The sequence below is a fragment of the Rhodamnia argentea genome, chromosome 6 (genome assembly GCF_020921035.1).
Source record: "Rhodamnia argentea isolate NSW1041297 chromosome 6, ASM2092103v1, whole genome shotgun sequence".
Lineage (NCBI taxonomy): Eukaryota > Viridiplantae > Streptophyta > Magnoliopsida > Myrtales > Myrtaceae > Rhodamnia > Rhodamnia argentea.
Window position 1 is genome coordinate 6,771,171 of NC_063155.1, and position 17,075 is coordinate 6,788,245.

Consider the following 17,075-nt stretch of genomic DNA (forward strand, 5'->3'; position numbering starts at 1 on the left):
GTTAACTAATTTTACGGTAAAATTGGCATAAGCTAATAAAGAATAAATTTATATGTATACAGTATAGTAGTAGCTCAAAAATTAATTTGAGATAAATTTATGCTAATTCTATTAGGACAGGGCTGAAACACGACACAAAAATCTTAACTTCCCCAAATCAAACTTCACTTTAACGAGGAGACTCCGACCGGAAAAAAAAAAAAAAAACGAGGAGACGACAATGCCGTTAGTTTCGCCGACGTTGATCACCATCCGCATCAGCTCCTGATAAACCAGAGACGGGGAACGGCGAATCGGCGAAGCTTTCTACTGTTCAATGACTATGGCAGAACGCCGAATCCTCCAACATTCTTGACCGGATCGCTGCATTCACCCAATCGCGTAGCATACCATCGGAGGAAGCTCCATTGCCCAGGTCGAAGAACAGGGGACGCGGATCCATGTTCGTCTGAGACACCGCTTTGCTTCCTCTCCGATTCGGATCCGAGAGAGAGAGAGTTTGGGGGGTGTTCGTCGGAAATGGCTACCAGGATCTTCGAGTATTTCGTGGTGTGTGGTCTCGGGCCTGAAATCCGAACCCTAGACGGGAACAAGGGGTTCCATGGGACGGGAATCATGTACATGCCGTCTCAGCTCGACCAGTTCCCCTCGTCAGATCACTCTCTTTACCCTCCTCCGCCTCCTCAGCTCTCCACCGTGAGTCCACTTGACGTAGACTGTTAGAAATGGGGAGAATCAGTGTTACTCTTACGACCGAAGTTGATTAATTGGGTTACGTGGTTTTGATGCAAATGAATGCTTGCAGTGTGTCTTGCCTGCTGGTGTGGAGGTCTATTCCTCGGGCTTTGATTCGAACAACCCTTCAACCTTTCCACGTAGCTATCCGATAGTTTTAACTGGTATGTCTCCCAGCTTGACTTGATCTCCTATGTAATGATGCTATTGTTAGCGGGAATACGTTCTTCCTGTTGTTTTCTTTGTTTCGGGAATTCGTTGAGGCGTCGGTTGTTCATCCATTGGGAGAGAGAACTAGCAAGTGTGATTGGGTGGTGTTTTTGATTGAACTCTTGAATGTTATATTGGCGCGTTTTAATTAAGCTCTGTTTGGCTTTGAGCTTTCTGTCCGCCTGCACTTGTTAATCATGCGAGCTGAAAATTTTGAGTTTCAAATGTCCTTCTCTATTTAGAGAATAGAAAAAGGTACAGTATTAATCAAACTATATATTTGCATTATCAGAACTGCTGGTACTTGAATCTGAGGTTCCTGCACTTTGCCAAGGTTCTCTTTGGAACAAATGTGCTATAGAGCTGAATGACATTATTTATATATATCCATGTAATTGGGTAGTGTTGGCAAGTGTTTCGTTGGGATTAATTGGTGCACTAATGATAGTGCACTTCCAGTGGTGGCGTGGTGTAATCTTGCTTCTTGTTGCAATATGAATCCTGTGACGCTAAGTTTCAGATCACGTACTACTTCATATATTCTAATAGGTGTTTGGGAAAAATGGTAGTATATCATAACAAAATAAATTGCATGTTCATGACTAGATTGGTTCTTACTTCTTAGATCCAAGTTCATTTAATTTTGTCAAGGTTTGTCCTCACATAGAGCTGAAGGAGATTTTACCTTTCATATTTATGTACTTTACACATCTGACGTGCAGTTACAGATAATGCGTCTTAGGAAATTTCCCCCTTGAGCATTATGCTATTAAAACACCCAGAGAGCCCTCAATATCAGATAATTCAGCTCAATTTATGAGAGGTGGCCAACTATTCGAGAGATGATTATTTAGATAATTAAGTCTAGGACATAAAGCTGTTTTTGTTTACTATCTTTTGCATTGGTATTCCTTGGGATCAATGTGGTGACCATGGATTTTGGGCCTAGTGAAACCAAGTGTTTTACATGTCTAGATGCAGCAGCTATTTGTGGTAAATGTTTCCTTCTGATGGGTATGTGGATCTCTTCAATTATAGCATAAACCATATGTAAATCATGTTAACAAGTGCTCCTAGGCACATGTTAAGTAACTAAAGAAAGGACCTCTCAATTTTTGAACAACTAACTTTTCTCATGATACACGTAATTAGTGTTTTCAAAATGGAAGATTCCCTTGTTAGCCAAGTTGAATCACTGCCTATAGGGTACTCGTGGAATTGAGAATACTAGATAAAAATATAGTAAAGGGAAAAAATAAAATAAAGTGATCGTTAAACAGATGGAACTAAGAAGTAACAAAGTAACAATGGTGTTTAGTTTCTTTCTGATTATTTTCGTAACTGTGTGAGAAGTTTGGTCTCTCAAAAATTTTCAACTAGAAATTGAAATGCTACCTTAATGTGGAATCTTGCTGCAGAGGGAGATGGCTCAAAAATTTACGTCAGCTGTATCGCTTTTCGAGATCCTGTCAGTGAGGATATAGCTGAAGCCTACCGTATTCCGCCAAATTCATTTGCTGACAAATGTATATGTCTTGTTTCACACTCCCCCAGCTTCCGTGTTCTTCGGAATGCATTGGAGGAAATACATGCACTTTGCTTTTCAGATGGTGGAAGTAGGTAACTATTCTTTCAGGCAATAACTTATTTTTATAATATGAGAGCGAGTGGAGAGAGTAGTTTCAAAATCTGTTCAAAGAATTTTATTTTTGATGTGCGACACATTATCTAAGTGAAGGAAGCACTTTTTTCGCGCAATTATTCTTTTCCCTTTTGGTGACAATCCTTAGCACAAGATAACAATTTGGGTTGGATAAGTGGGTACTATGTAGCCAGACACTACTCTTATGTACTGACCCAGTTGGTTTTGTTGTGCCATACATAGATAGAAATATCGTCCTTCCTGCTGCATTATTAATCTTGCTCTGCAACAATCGCAGCAAGCCATTATGGGAAGCTATAGCATACATGGTGACAAATGTGCCTTTGCCTACTCCTGGAAAGGACAGAGTGCTGTTCTCCATCGAGAACTGCCTGCTTGCAGTAGAGGCTCCACCAAAGGATGGGCTCCCTCATGCTGATGTATGGTGCTTGTTTTATAATCTGCATTTCTCTCTATGGTTTATGCTATGACTCACAATGTAGATCACATTCTTCTCTGACCTACTTCTTTTTATCACTTTTTGCAGATTTCGTTTCAGCCACTTGTACAATGCTTGGATATTGACAATCTCATCAAGCTGTTTACTGCCGTATTGCTTGAGAGAAGGATTTTGCTTCGATCTAACAAGTATTTGCTCGGTTGAGTTAGTTAAACATGGTTATTTAAAGAACTTAGATCTTGAAGACATCTTATATAGCAGCGTAGTACCTGAGACTTCTTGGGCATTCTGAGTCTCGTTTCCTTTTCAATTTTCGTCACAATCATTACTAATTATATTATGCTATTTAAGTGGTTCTTGTGCTTATTTGTATTAAGTGAATTAGTCATTGTTTGACAGGTACTCGCTCTTAACCCTTGTGTCAGAAGCTATGTGCCATTTGATCTATCCATTCAGGTGGCAGGTATGGTTACATACTCTAGCAATCCACCATTTAGCAATAGGAAACACATCCCGACCTACTTGCGCTACATGTCATGGTTAATCATGCTTCCATCATGTTACAATGTCTGAATTTGTAATTTGAACGATCTTGATAAGACATTCCACTACACACTCGCGTATTTTTCCATAACTCTCATCTGATCTTTTTATTTTTCTTTTTCTGAAGCACGTCTACATTCCGTTAATATTTTTCAGTGGAGTTGACTATATTGATGCTCCTACACCGTATATGATGGGTCTACATTCAGGTGTAGATACATCCGGCCCGACGATGGATGGTGTAAGTTTCACACGAAACTCTTTCAACCTCTTTTATCTTGTCCGATGCTATTTGACTCTGATTTTTTAAGTTTGAAGTACTGATGTGTCCCGAGTTTTCACTCTGATGGTTTCTAAGTGGTTGTGCACAAATGGCTTAGAATTTTGTGTCAAAAAATCTGATTCTTTTGTTCTGATAGACATGAAAAAACATGATTTTAGCAAGTGGGTTTTATCTTCTTACTATGGTTTGGTTGATAAAGAGTAGACTTTACAAGAGATGGAAATGCTGCCTTTGGATAAGGATCAGAAATGTGGGGAGAAGATGCAGTTGTATATCTAACTCTAGAAACTTTTTGGTAGTTATGAATCTTTTGAGATGAGATTCTTGTTTTTTAGTGTATACTTTCTTTTTACTTATCAGGTGAGATTTTTATGTGAAGACATAACAAATTTATTCTATGCTTAGGAGCCAGCACTCCCTGGTGCATTAGTGTACTTGGAGGTCTTAAATTTGAATGTGCAATTTCTTTCAATTGGCTTATTTGTTCTTGCCACTGTGTTATAGGTAGTTGTTGTGGACCTTGAGTATAATCGCATCACCACATCAGAAGAAATACCTCCCATCCCAGAGCCAGAATTGAGTTTGCTGCGTGATGAAATGACAAAGCTGTTGCATCCAAATGTCATGGGGATTGATCTCATGACATCAGGTTTAGGGGTATTGTGCGAGTACTATCCTAAGCTGGGCAGTAAGCCATGGGGAGAAGATCATGACCTACAATTCAGGTGATATTTCATGGTCACTGTATATGCTTTTAAAGTCTGAGTTGCTTTTTGGAGCTAAGCGATGTGGTTTATTGTCCTTGTGGAGCTACGCTCATATCTTTTTTCCTTGGAGGTGTAACTATTATTCTTGAAGTCTTCTTGTGGTGATTTTAATTTACATGGATCTGTTTTATTTGAACTAGCTATTCTGTCCATAACTTGTTTTGTCTCAAGCAGATGTGATTTTACACCTTGGTTGGTTTCTCATGCTTTATAGACTATTTACTACATAATCATCATCATCATATTCACTATCCTTCTTCTTGTTCTGAATATATGGTAGCAAAAAGGGACTTAAGTGTATTCGTTATTTTTTCTATCTAAACAGATATATAATACAGATGCGGATGGAGAGATTCTATTTTGTGATTTGTTGTACTGGAGGGGATTGAGTTCCAAGATAGACTGTCTCTACGATTTTTCCAAGAACCAATATTATCATTAGCAATTTCTTTAGAGGGTTCATTGGTGTATGTCAACCTTGCTTCATAGGCCTCTTCTGATGTGTTCTGAACTTGCTGCTGTTTATTTTACCCAGAAGTTTGAACAATGTCTGGGACTACTCATTTGAATAACTTTTGTATGTCGAAAATTGATACCTCTCCTTATTGTAAAGCTCTCCTCATTCCTAGGCGGGGATTTGGCTTAAGATCAAATCATGTAATCAGTTATAGGGAGGCAAATAAGGGACATGGAGAGATTTTGTAGGTAGAATCTCCTGCTTCTATACCATGAAATATTTTACGGACCCTTGCAACCTTTTACAAAAGCTTTAAAGGAAGGTGTTCTCTCTTATTCAGATACTTTCTTTTTGGTCAAACTCTTGTTCAAGTACTTCAAAAGTATCATTTTTGCACTGTTTGCTCAACTGCCAACGTTTTATTTATTGATGCGCTAGTTGTGGGTATAGTGGAATTCGATATGATAATGCCTGATCTCATGCTTCTTGAGTGGTGTGTACAGATTAATTTTCTTGAAGTTTTTTGCATCCTTATTGGGTGGATATCGCAATTTCCTAGTAAGGCACCTTATTTACTTTTTGTTAAGATTTTTAACTTAGACCAGGTAATCCGATCAACTTATGTACTGTTGAACCCCATTTTGGCAGGAAAATACTGCAACTTCTGCCTTCAATGTTGAAGCATTTCTGAGGAAGCGTTCTCGTTCTACCAACCAACCATCAGACCCCATGGTAATTCTTCACCAAATATGTCATCATTTTGATGTTTCCTCGTGTATTAACTGTACAAAATTTTCTGGCCAGTCATTTCTAGCTGGGCTCTCTGTCATTTTGTGTGCCCGCTATATGGATACTGAAGATTGGAAGTGACTAATGCATATTTTCCCCATTCGTGTTAGTTTGATTACTTTTCATCTTCAAAGGCCTCCTGAATTCTCACGGTCTGATGTACTCAAATCTTCCTTCAATTTATCAGATAACACAGTTTTTGAATACTCAAGGCTTCTTGGATTATGTGGAGAGAGGTACCAGTCCTGATGAAAATAATGTCAATCTTCTCGACAAGTTACAAGATGCAATTGGGAGGGGCCAAAATCCTATTTCAATCTTTCCCTCATCCTTGATGGAGCCTGAGATTATAACAATATCAGACTCCGATACAGGAACATCAGGTCGAGACAGCCATTCATGCTCAGTGTTCACTGTGTAGGCTATTATAAAGGCTTTTCCATTGATGCTTCTGCTTATTTGTAAATTGGTGTTTGGAAACTTAAACACAGAAGCTAGTGAAAAAGTTTAAGAATGAGTTTTCTGGTGGTCGGTATAAATAAGGGTGGGAGGCTATACAGTCATCCTCCAAAAAACGAAATTCTTAGAGTTAAAATGAGAGCTACTGAGACCAGATCAAAGCAATAATAAATTATAGACCCAAAGTTAACTCCAAGTCTTTAAGTAAATCACAAGCGGCTCGTAGTGTCTTTTTCAAGTGAGCAGGCATAAGGATCTTAAAGTTTGCATCTCTCTACTTTTCAGGATCGGGTGCCAAATACACCTATGATAGGTTTCCTTCAAACATCAGGTCAGAAGAGGAGGAGGAGAAGAGGAAGCAAATTCTTGCTGTTGCAAGTGGAGCTTTTGATTACTCTGGAAGGCATAGTCCTAGGTATGTCTATGCATGGATGTTGACGTTTATCTGTTTCTGTGTGCAACAAGTTACCTGATTAAATGTTGTACTGTTTTTGTGGATTTCTCATGACAGAGTCCCTTTTCTTTACCAGGTCCCCCTCTGTATTGGTGGGTAAGGATTCCAAAGTTGATACTCTGAGTCCTATGGAGAGGGCTGTAAGTGCTTTCACCATTTTTAACATCCAACCTCTAATTGGGACCATGGAATCCTCTTTAATTGTTTTTTTTCCCTTTATTGTTGTTAGGCTGAGAGAGAAGCGGATGGTACTGGACATAAAGGTTAAACTTCAGGTAAGATCTTGTTAAATCTCTTGGTCCTGCATAATTAGGGAATTTTTAGCCTATCGAAGTAGTTCTCTTTGTTATAAATCTGTATATTGTAAATTATGTCCTTAAAAATTGGTATGGATGTGAGTTCACATTAATTCTGATTAGGGATCACCCCATAAAGGCTTGGACTGATTTCTTTTTTACTCAGTTTAAAGTTAAGGAGATATTTGCGAGATGAGATGTTGGATGTTGTTCTGTTAGAATTTTACTGATGAAATTTTTTGCTGACCTTTTGTCTAAAAAATGTCTGTAATACGGTAGAATTGGGATGGTGCATGTGATCACAACTTCCGCGATATAGGACAATTTGGGTTTTACCTAAAATCAATTGCTATGTGGTTGCAGTTTTAGTTCCAATTGAAAGGTTTAGTTAACTTTTCATTTTTCTGCCACTAGGGTTTGTGGTTGCGGCTCCTTAAATTGGGAGCAACTGATGATCCTCTTTCGTCCTTTGAACATGGCACCATTTCTGGTATGCTTCTATGAGATATCAACACTTTCATTTTTCTTCTTCACGCAAATGAATAATTGATGGCCAATGTAATTTGTATCTACGGGCCAAAATTTTCTGCATGCTAACATTGTGTTTATTTGTTTTTGCAGCTTTAATAGAATTTGACGCTGAGGGAATTGGCGGTAGTGGCTTTGTTGAATGCATTAGGGAGCACATCAATTCAGTATGTAGCATTAAAAGTTGCAATTTATTGGACGTTCCCTCTGTGTAGGGTAGTAACTCAAAAACCACACATGATTTCAGGGATGGCATTGTCAATTGACTGACGAACAGTTTATTGCAGTTAAGGAATTGGTAAGTGCATTCGACTTTGAAAAATTGCCAGATTGACTGCTAGAATGATTTGCTGAAATGTCTAACACATCAAAGTGAATTATAGGGTGTTGTATGCTTTTGGCCTTTTAACTTTTCTCCTCCTAAATTTAGCATTTGGAGTGATTTTTATATAATTTCAAACATCTCAAATATTTTCCAATATAAAAACTTTGACAAAAATCATAGAATTTTCTTGTTAACTTTATGAAATCGGAACCATTTCTTTCTTTCTTTTTTTTTTTTAGAGGAAATTGGTGGGGGGGGGGGGGGGGGGGGAATGAAAGTTGGAAAGGTGCAGCCTCTTTTGTTTTAAAAGTTCACTGATGTAGGGTCATATCCGTAAGCAGGTGCAAATTTCTTTACTCTATTCACGTAAGTTCCTTCAGGGAGATTGTGGTGAACTTTTCGGTGGGATAATAACCTCATACTCAATAAAAATGAAAAACCTCCTACAAAATGACTATAGGCATAACAGATTGGCTCCTTTTTTCTATGCATTTTATTATCTCAAACTTGATTTTAGATTTCTTGAAATGTTTCTTAAACAAAACATCTCATTTAACACCTCCTCCTCTCTGCTCTGGAAAATGAAAATCATGCCAAATTCCAGCTGAAAACAGCCATTGGTCGTGCAATCTCTCGGAATGATGTTGTGACAATAAGAGATGCCCTGGAAGTTTCAGCAGAAATATATAAGAAAGACGCTAATAATATTCCAGACTACATCCAGCGTCATATTCTCTCTATATCTATCTGGGAAGAGCTGAGGTATATCTTACCACCATCCCTCTTGGTTGCTTTCGCTTTGAACGGATGTGTGTATAATCTTTTCTATCTGATTTCATAACATATTTTAAGCTTCCACTGCTTCACCATTTGGATTAAAATAATGGGATCAGTCATTTACATGCAACTGATGCATGCTGCTTCATATATTCATAGCATTTAATTTCTTGAATGATAATGTTTGTATTATTCCCTTTTAGATTTTGGGAAGGATACTTTGACTACCTAATGGATCGATCGTCAAGCAGGTAAGGATGACTATGCTGCGTGTTCCATTTGTCATGCATAGAGCTTTATGGTATGATCTTTAGTCATCCTGGGTGTCATTTGTTGGGGGTAGCTAGTACAGTTGTTTGCAATGACGTAATTGTAGTTTGTTAGTAGAAGCATACATAGAAGATCCTCAAGAGAGGTGCCAAGAACATATGACCGCGGCTTAGATATGAGAAAAGAGTAACTTGGACTCTTTCTTGAGCCAGCTTTTGGATGCTTGGAAATTTGATGTTTTTAGTCTTTTTCAAACTAATGGAAGGATCTACATCCCCCCGAAAGAACTGTCTTCTAGTACAGGACCAAAATTACTGGGGAAATAAATATCTCAGTTTCTTTTCCTGGATTTATTACTATGTCAATTTATTATAAGGAATGGCGATAATGCAGTCTAATATTTTTGTGGCATTATCAAGTTTTGGTAGCATGATATATTTACTTGAACGGATGCTTATTAGTGGTTGGTGCTTTTGTATTAGTTCTGTCAACTATGCAACTCAAGTGTCCAGTCAGCTAATAGTGGTTGCATCACACATGGTAACATCCCTCCCTAATGTTCCAGCAGTTGCCTTTTTTAGCTCAATCAACTTCGTCTTGTTCTTTTCCATCTTTTTACTAGTGCCTTTGCTTTTGCCATTGTCAAGGCTGGGCTGGGACTTCCTGATGCCGATGCTTGGTACATGATTGAAACAATAGCAGAAAAACAAAAAGTTGGATTCAAGCAGTTTGTAAGTTAGATTTTCCTTTCTTGGTTTCTTTATGGTGTTTGAGACCTAATGTCTGTTTGATCTTCTACGATTGGTTTCAAGAATGTTCAGAAGTGTGCAGCTTCATAATGGTTTTTTTTTCCTGGTGTATCTAGATATTTCCTTTTGCTTTTGGTTCCTTTACATTTTGGATTTACCCTATCATACCACCTCAATTTTGGCGTGAGCTCGTCTCTTGGACTTGTACTTCCATAAGTTGCTGCCTGTTAACTGTCCATCATCTGTTTCAAGTATGCCTATTGATGATTTTTAAGCTGCAAGAATGCCTGTGTCTTCGGAATAAGTGCTTCTTTGACTCTGTCAAAATATCAAAGCTCAGAAATCATATTTTTATGTCTACAATTTGTCGAATCAAATCATGGGACTTTTAACAACATTATCTGATCAATAAACAATAAAATGCTGACGTCTAAAAGGAAATGAGAAAAGGTTTTCTTTTAGGAAATTATGCTCCTTCTTAAGTTATCTTGTATGATGTAGTTGAATGCGTTTCAATCATTCATAGGCAATTGCAACTCTTTTGCATTACATGTGCTGTGTCAATTTGATCTCTGATTTATCCCATTTCAGGATCTTGTTACTCAAATCTGCAGTAGGGAGGAAGCTTTTTATATGCTGCTAAATTTTTAGGATTGTTAATATGATGTGGAGCATAATGGGCTGCATCTAACTCATTCACATTGAAGAAAGATTACATAGGCGCTTCTATGTCTTGAACATTTTGAGAGATGAGGGAGGGAGGGAGCATGATGGGCTGCATCTTAACTCATTCACATTGAAGAAAGATTACATTGGTGCTTCTTTGTCCTGAACATAAAGAGAGACAGCCCAAATCCATAGAGGGGAGGAGGGGCTACATCTTAACTCATTCACATTGAAGAAAGATTACATAGGCGCTTCTATTCTTGAACATAATTGAGACAGGACCTAAAGCCCAAATCCATAGAGGGAGGGAGGGAGGATGATGGGCTACATCTTAACTCATTCTCATTGAAGAAAGATTACATGGGTGCTTCTATGTCTTGAACATAAAGAGACACAATACCTAAAGCCCAAATCCATAGTTACCTTATCCAACAAACCAAGCGTTTATCCAATACGTATAATCTCTACTGTTACCCAATACTATTATGTACCATTCAACAGGGATGATTCTAAATCTTCTTCTGTGATTTATTTCAGATAAAGTTGAGAGGATTCTTGTCACATATCCAACAAGTGCGTATTGGTTATTGGGGAAACTCATCTATAAAAGCATTATCAGTTTCATCTCAGGGATTACCATCTCCTTCCACAAAAGATGCCGCCAGTGAAAAATACCAACCTGCTGAGGCTTCTGGTGTTGGCAGGAGCTGGGTACAGAGCATGTTCAGCAAAGACAATGCTTCAAGAGCAAACTCATTTGGCCGTGTTGGTAGATGGACTTCTGATGGTGGTGCTTCAGGTTTGCATTCTATATATCTTTACCATTCTACTTATGTAATTACCTATAAAATAATTCTTATCATGTTGTTATTTTCCAAACAAACATTATGTATTTTTCTTTCTTTGGACTCAAGCTGCAGAGAATGGGACCCCACACAGACAAGATCTGTCATTAGCAGCACAGAAGAAACTCCAAACAAGTGTTCGTATGCTAAGGGGTCATACTGGTGCTATCACTGCTCTACATTGTGTAACTAGAAGGGAGGTATGGGATCTGGTGGGAGACCGTGAAGATGCCGGCTTCTTCATCAGTGGGAGTACTGATTGTTTGGTAGGTTAATAGCATAAAATTTACTAACGTTTATGGTAAACTTTTGGTTGTGTTCCCTGAGTTCTTTTGAGTCAAGATAAGGTGATATTTCCGTTGTTATGACTATTGTGCAGGTTAAGATTTGGGACCCTAGTCTTCGTGGTTCTGAACTTAGGGGAACTTTGAAAGGACATACAGGGTATGTCCATTCTCTATCTATTTTTTAACGTAGAATTTACCCTACTGTCTTGGCCTTGCACTCCCATTATTCTGAATTGCCCTAGCAAATGATCCTGTTGGACTACTTTTTTGTAGCACCGTTCGTGCAATAAGTTCTGATAGAGGAAAGATCGTGTCGGGATCCGATGATCATTCTGTCATTGTATGGGATAAGCAGACTTATCGACTTCTAGAAGAGCTCAAAGGCCACGATGCACAGGTTCTTCTGATGAGAATATCTTGCAATTTACGTGTTCTCACATTTGCTACTACATAGAAGCATAAGCAATTTATTCATGAAATTTATCATCTTGTGCATGTTTATCACAGATTGACAGGATTAAAAAGTGATATAAGGAGTAACGACTGAAATTTCTTGTTCTTTCTCCTTTATTCATGTTGGCTGTAGGCTCATAATTCTTCCTCTGTGTTTCAATATACAATTGACGTACAACGAAGTCACAGCTTGATGAAAGTCTTGCTGATATCTTGCTTCTATATAAGGATTATGTTAGAAATCTAGTCCAAACGTTTAAGCTATTAGATAGAAGGAGATTACATGATGAAAAAATCATTACGAACACATATAATAGATATGTGGGATACTCTTCAATACTCCGTTTCTCAGATTTCCCTCCTTCAAGAGCTTTTCTAGTGACACCATATAAATAGCTTTCGTGGAGTTGAAAAATGGAATAGAACAAACAAGAGGAGGGAGGAAGGGAGGCAGGGAGGGAGAGAGAGATAGAGAGACGAGCCCATGATAGAAAGAGGGAGGGAGAGAGAGCCCATAGAAAGTCAAACCTTGAAAGCTAATGCTGTTAGGTGGAGGGAGAGGGAGATTTTTATGATTATTAAAATGAGAGTATAAGCATTTTGGTTGGCATTCTCCATTGCAGGTCAGCTGTGTGCGTATGTTATCTGGTGAACGCGTCCTCACTGCTTCTCATGATGGATCTGTGAAGATGTGGGATGTTAGGACTGACACTTGTGTGGCAACTGTTGGTCGCTGCTCGAGTGCTGTCTCATGCATGGAGTATGATGATTCCAGCGGAATCCTGGCTGCTGCTGGAAGAGATGCGTATGTACCTTGAATTAATTTTGTTATACTCGTATCATGGATCTTGAACTTCATATACTTTAATTTCTCAGGGTTGCAAACATTTGGGATATTCGTGCTGGAAAGCAGATGCACAAGCTTTTAGGGCATACAAAATGGATCAGGTGTGCAAGAAAAATTGCACAATGTGCTTTTTTTTTGGTCCAAACAAAATGTGCTTTTTACTATGGCTTTATTTTGCACCACTAAATGTAAGAACATCAGTGTGGACTGGAAGGGTTCCCATCCTGGATTCTTCAAGTGGAGAAAATGATTAAAAATCAGCCATATCTTGTCACTTTCTTTTACCATTACAATTATTCAATCTCAATATATACATGCACGATTTATTTTTCTTAAAACACGAGCTCTATATATAATTTGACAAGCCAATGATTTAATGAAGTTTCTGTCCATCAAAATTTGGTTTTTTATCTCATAATCATGCTAATCATGCATGTTCTAATTATTTATCACAGCAAAGTACAGATTAAATAGGGTATCAAATGGGTTCCACCCCACACACATAAAAGAGCTTAACCTCAAGCCAAAAATGAGCACATTGACATTAATGGTGCATGCATACTCAAAAATTGTAATTCATTTGGTCCACTGTTGAAGGTAGATACGCCTAACTGCTAGTGCAGTATGAATTCTTTCTCCATTGGGGTTGAATAAACAATCATGTCTTTTAACTGCTAGTAGTATATCAATCTTTCTTCATTTGATAGCAATAAACAACCATGAGGAAAGGACTTCCTTTCAAGGACAACCCCACCACCCCCTCCCCAACCAAAAATAAAAAATAAAAATAATGGACTTCCTCCTTCTCACCCTCTTATTTGCCATTCTGCAGGTCAATTAGAATGGTTGATGACACTTTAATTACTGGTAGCGATGATTGGACGGCTAGAATATGGTCTGTTTCCCGTGGGACATGTGATGCAGTTCTTGCTTGCCATGCTGGGCCAATCCAGTGTGTTGAATATTCTTTATCAGATAGAGGCATAATCACAGGTTCCTCCCTCACCTGATGTCTTGTTATTGGGGTCCTTTGTAATGGTGACAGAACATAGTTTGGTTGATAATCGGTTTTGTTATATTTGTCCTCGGTGTTGCTGAATGTTGATCATAAAAACATTTGGCATTGACATTGTCAATATTTTCAGGTTCAACTGATGGACTTATTCGTTTCTGGGAAAAGGAGGAAGGTAAGAGTATTAACAATGTGATCTCCCGCATTATCCACAAGACAGTTTTGCTAAGGATAGGCATCAGACTATATGCCTATCCTAAGGAAAACTGTCTTGTGGGTAATGGGCATACATGATTTCTTGACCTCTGATGGTCTTCTTTTTATAGTGCTAGTGCCACAAGCCTGTTGTTGAGGATAATGGGCATACATATGAGTGACAGCAAACCACATGCCTAACCTTAGCAACAGCGTCTTGAGGATAACGGGCATACATAATTTCTTGACCTCTGATGGTTCTTTTTTTCTCTAAGAAAGATAATGCTAGTGCTACAAGCTGGTTCTTGCAGCTCGTGATGCTACTACTTGGGTTGTGATTTATGATTCTGTAAATTCCTGCTTTCTTAGGAAAGTATCACCTGCTACCTCTTTGTGTGTGGCCAGGGTCTATTTCCTCGGGTGGTAGGGGTTAGTTGAAGCTTAAATGAATGGAAGCGTATTTTTTTTTTTCTGGTCGAAGAATGGAAGTGTTTTAAGTTATTCATAATCATTTAAAACGAGCAGGTTTCTTTGCTCTTAAGCATGGACAGATTTTGCTGCATTGATCGGCATCTCTAAAACCAGAGAACATATGCTGACTTATATTAGTCAACTGAAGCAATTACCAAAGCATAAAGACTATATTCTCGTGTTTCCAGGGGGTATAAGGTGCATGAAGAATGTCACCATTCATTCATCCGCAATCGTATCTATCAATGCTGGGGAGCAATGGTTGGGGATTGGAGCTGCTGATAATTCAATGTCCCTATTCCACCGACCACAAGAGCGAGTTGGTGGCTTATCAAGCAGTGGATCAAAAGTGGGCGGTTGGCAACTTTATAGAACACCACAAAAAACCCTTGCTGTGGTATGCATCATTTGTTTGTTCTGGTATTATTTTCCTAACATGTGCTACAGGAACTTGTCACTAGTGGTAGTACCTACATCTATCATCGATTTCAGAATATTATTTTTTTAGTTTGCTTATCGTCATGGCTTTGTGCTCTCTCTCTCTCTCTCTCTCTCTCTCTCTCTCGCAATGTGGATCCATGGTTTGTCGATCTTTAGTCGTGGCTTTTACTTTTGGTTTTCAGGTGAGGTGCATTGCTTCAGACCTCGAAAGGAAGAGGATCTGCAGTGGTGGTCGTAACGGCGTTCTTAGGCTATGGGATGCTACCATCAACATCTAAAGTCTGTTGATCCTGATGTGAAAGTCGTGTTCTGTTCATCAACCTGTATGCATTGTGTTGTTTGTACATCGACACGTTTTTTTTTTTTTTTTCTTTTCTTGTTTTGATTCGGGAAAGACAGATGATTGAAATGCTGAAACTGAGATGCAGTTTTGTTTTCTTTCAACTTCGGTTACTTCTTTTCTTCTTCTACGTTGTTTACTCTCGCTGTGTACAATATGGACCCATGTTTTTTACTTATAAATGGGCCAGCTTCACTTTGCCATACTGGGTTCTGAAAAGAGACGTCCAAAATGAGCTTGTTATGAAACTCGCTTTTAGCATGGAAAACTGCCAAAAAAATCCTAAATTTATTACAATTATGTGAATTTAGTCCTAATTTTTTTTTGCGATAATTCAGTACCAATCCTTTTGAATTTGTGCCAATTCAATTTATTTGGCTGGTCTGTGTTGACATGGTAAAATTTTAATATTTGTGATTTGTTATTTCTTTTTCATTTTTTCTCTTTTTTTTTGCCCTCTCTTCCCCCTTGTGGTTGGCTAGGGTTTTGTGGCCCTTACGCAGCTTTGCCCTTGGTACCACAGCGAGGCATGATTGCGGCGAGCCTTGTCAGGGTCGTGGAGAAGGAAAGGCATGGCCTCGCTTGAGGCAGCTTCGCCCGTGGTACCATCATAAGCCTCACTAGGGCTGCGGAGAAGGCGGGCATGGCCTCGCCTGAGGCCGTGATGACCTCGCACAAGCTGGGCGACGGCCATGAAGCCCTAGTTGGTCGTTGGCAGCTCTAGCAACTCTCATCGGCCGTAGGGGAGTTGGGGAAAAAATTAGAAAGAACAAAAAGAAATAAATAAATAAAAATATTATTAACATTTTGTCACTTCAGCGCCAGCTATGTCACAGCACACTTAACCAACAGAGTGAAGTTAAAGAAAACAAGTCTAGCTCAATTTCACTAGTCTTTTCTCTCTCTTCGATTCCGATGATGGTGACCCACCCTTGCCGCCCCTCTTGCTCTCTCCTCTTCCCAACTGACCAGGCTTTTGCTCTTTGCCTCGAGTTTCATTGATGCAAAAATATGTAATCTATTCTACGTTCACTTCACGTCCAGAATTGGAACAAAATACCAAACTTGATTATGACTCCCATAAGCCACTTGAAAGTGCGAATCTAGACAAGTGATAATCTAATTATACCATGTTTAATATGTTTATATGGTCTTCACAATGCAAAAAAAAAAAAAAAACAATATGAGTACCAGACAAGAATACGAAATTGCATTTAATATAAGTTAATCACTAGGCGATGGTTGCATCTCTTTAATGAACAATCATTCGTAGCCGCCTAGTGATCCGTTAGCTTTCCTTTGGTGATTCATCTTATAGAAGGTCGCACCAAGGAAGAGTAATTTCGTACGTAGTTGTTCAGTCATCAGTGGTAGGTCTACGTTTAAAGACATTGTTCGTAGCCTTGTTAGCCTTGGCAACTGAGAGCACACATTGGCGGAACCACAAAAATTTTAGCCCATTTATTTGTCGCTCCATGCTTTGAAGGTCCTCCTTTACCTAAGAATCGAATTCTAACCAATTATAATCTATTAACTATGGTCATCATTAATTGATCTTCCAAGGCCACTTGAAAATCTAGAAATTTTATTGTTTTTGATAAACACGTCCCGAAATCACTAGAATGCGAAAGAAGGAAAATTACAATTGCCAAAGAGAAATTTACTATGCATTATTTCAAATATGGCAATTTGTTGCCAATGTTGTTGACAAACAAAGGCATACCATACTTTTGAACAAGAAATGATTCCCAACACAATTCTTAGCAACATTTAA

The 17,075-nt window shown here is 38.6% G+C and overlaps 1 protein-coding gene across 2 annotated transcripts; it reads left to right on the plus strand.

Annotated features, from left to right (window-relative positions):
- The first annotated feature begins 211 nt into the window (after nucleotides 1–211).
- LOC115741497 (DENN domain and WD repeat-containing protein SCD1) lies at nucleotides 212–15,405 on the plus strand. Of its 2 annotated transcripts, none has more exons than XM_048281545.1 (31): nucleotides 212–696; nucleotides 806–899; nucleotides 2,364–2,565; nucleotides 2,886–3,027; nucleotides 3,135–3,235; nucleotides 3,447–3,510; nucleotides 3,718–3,831; nucleotides 4,378–4,598; nucleotides 5,601–5,655; nucleotides 5,746–5,829; nucleotides 6,074–6,269; nucleotides 6,631–6,760; nucleotides 6,876–6,943; nucleotides 7,037–7,074; nucleotides 7,510–7,585; nucleotides 7,717–7,790; nucleotides 7,871–7,921; nucleotides 8,553–8,710; nucleotides 8,929–8,976; nucleotides 9,478–9,535; nucleotides 9,643–9,726; nucleotides 10,948–11,209; nucleotides 11,325–11,521; nucleotides 11,635–11,699; nucleotides 11,816–11,939; nucleotides 12,619–12,800; nucleotides 12,872–12,943; nucleotides 13,675–13,835; nucleotides 13,988–14,029; nucleotides 14,709–14,917; nucleotides 15,144–15,405. In XM_048281545.1, the coding sequence occupies exons 1-31, from the start codon at nucleotides 520–522 to the stop codon at nucleotides 15,237–15,239; spliced, it is 3,645 nt and encodes a 1,214-aa protein (XP_048137502.1). In that variant the 5' UTR covers nucleotides 212–519; the 3' UTR covers nucleotides 15,240–15,405. The 2 variants fall into 2 exon arrangements, with proteins under 2 accessions (XP_048137502.1, XP_048137501.1); XM_048281544.1 differs by having other exon boundaries at nucleotides 11,331–11,521.
- Nucleotides 15,406–17,075: the final 1,670 nt, after the last annotated feature.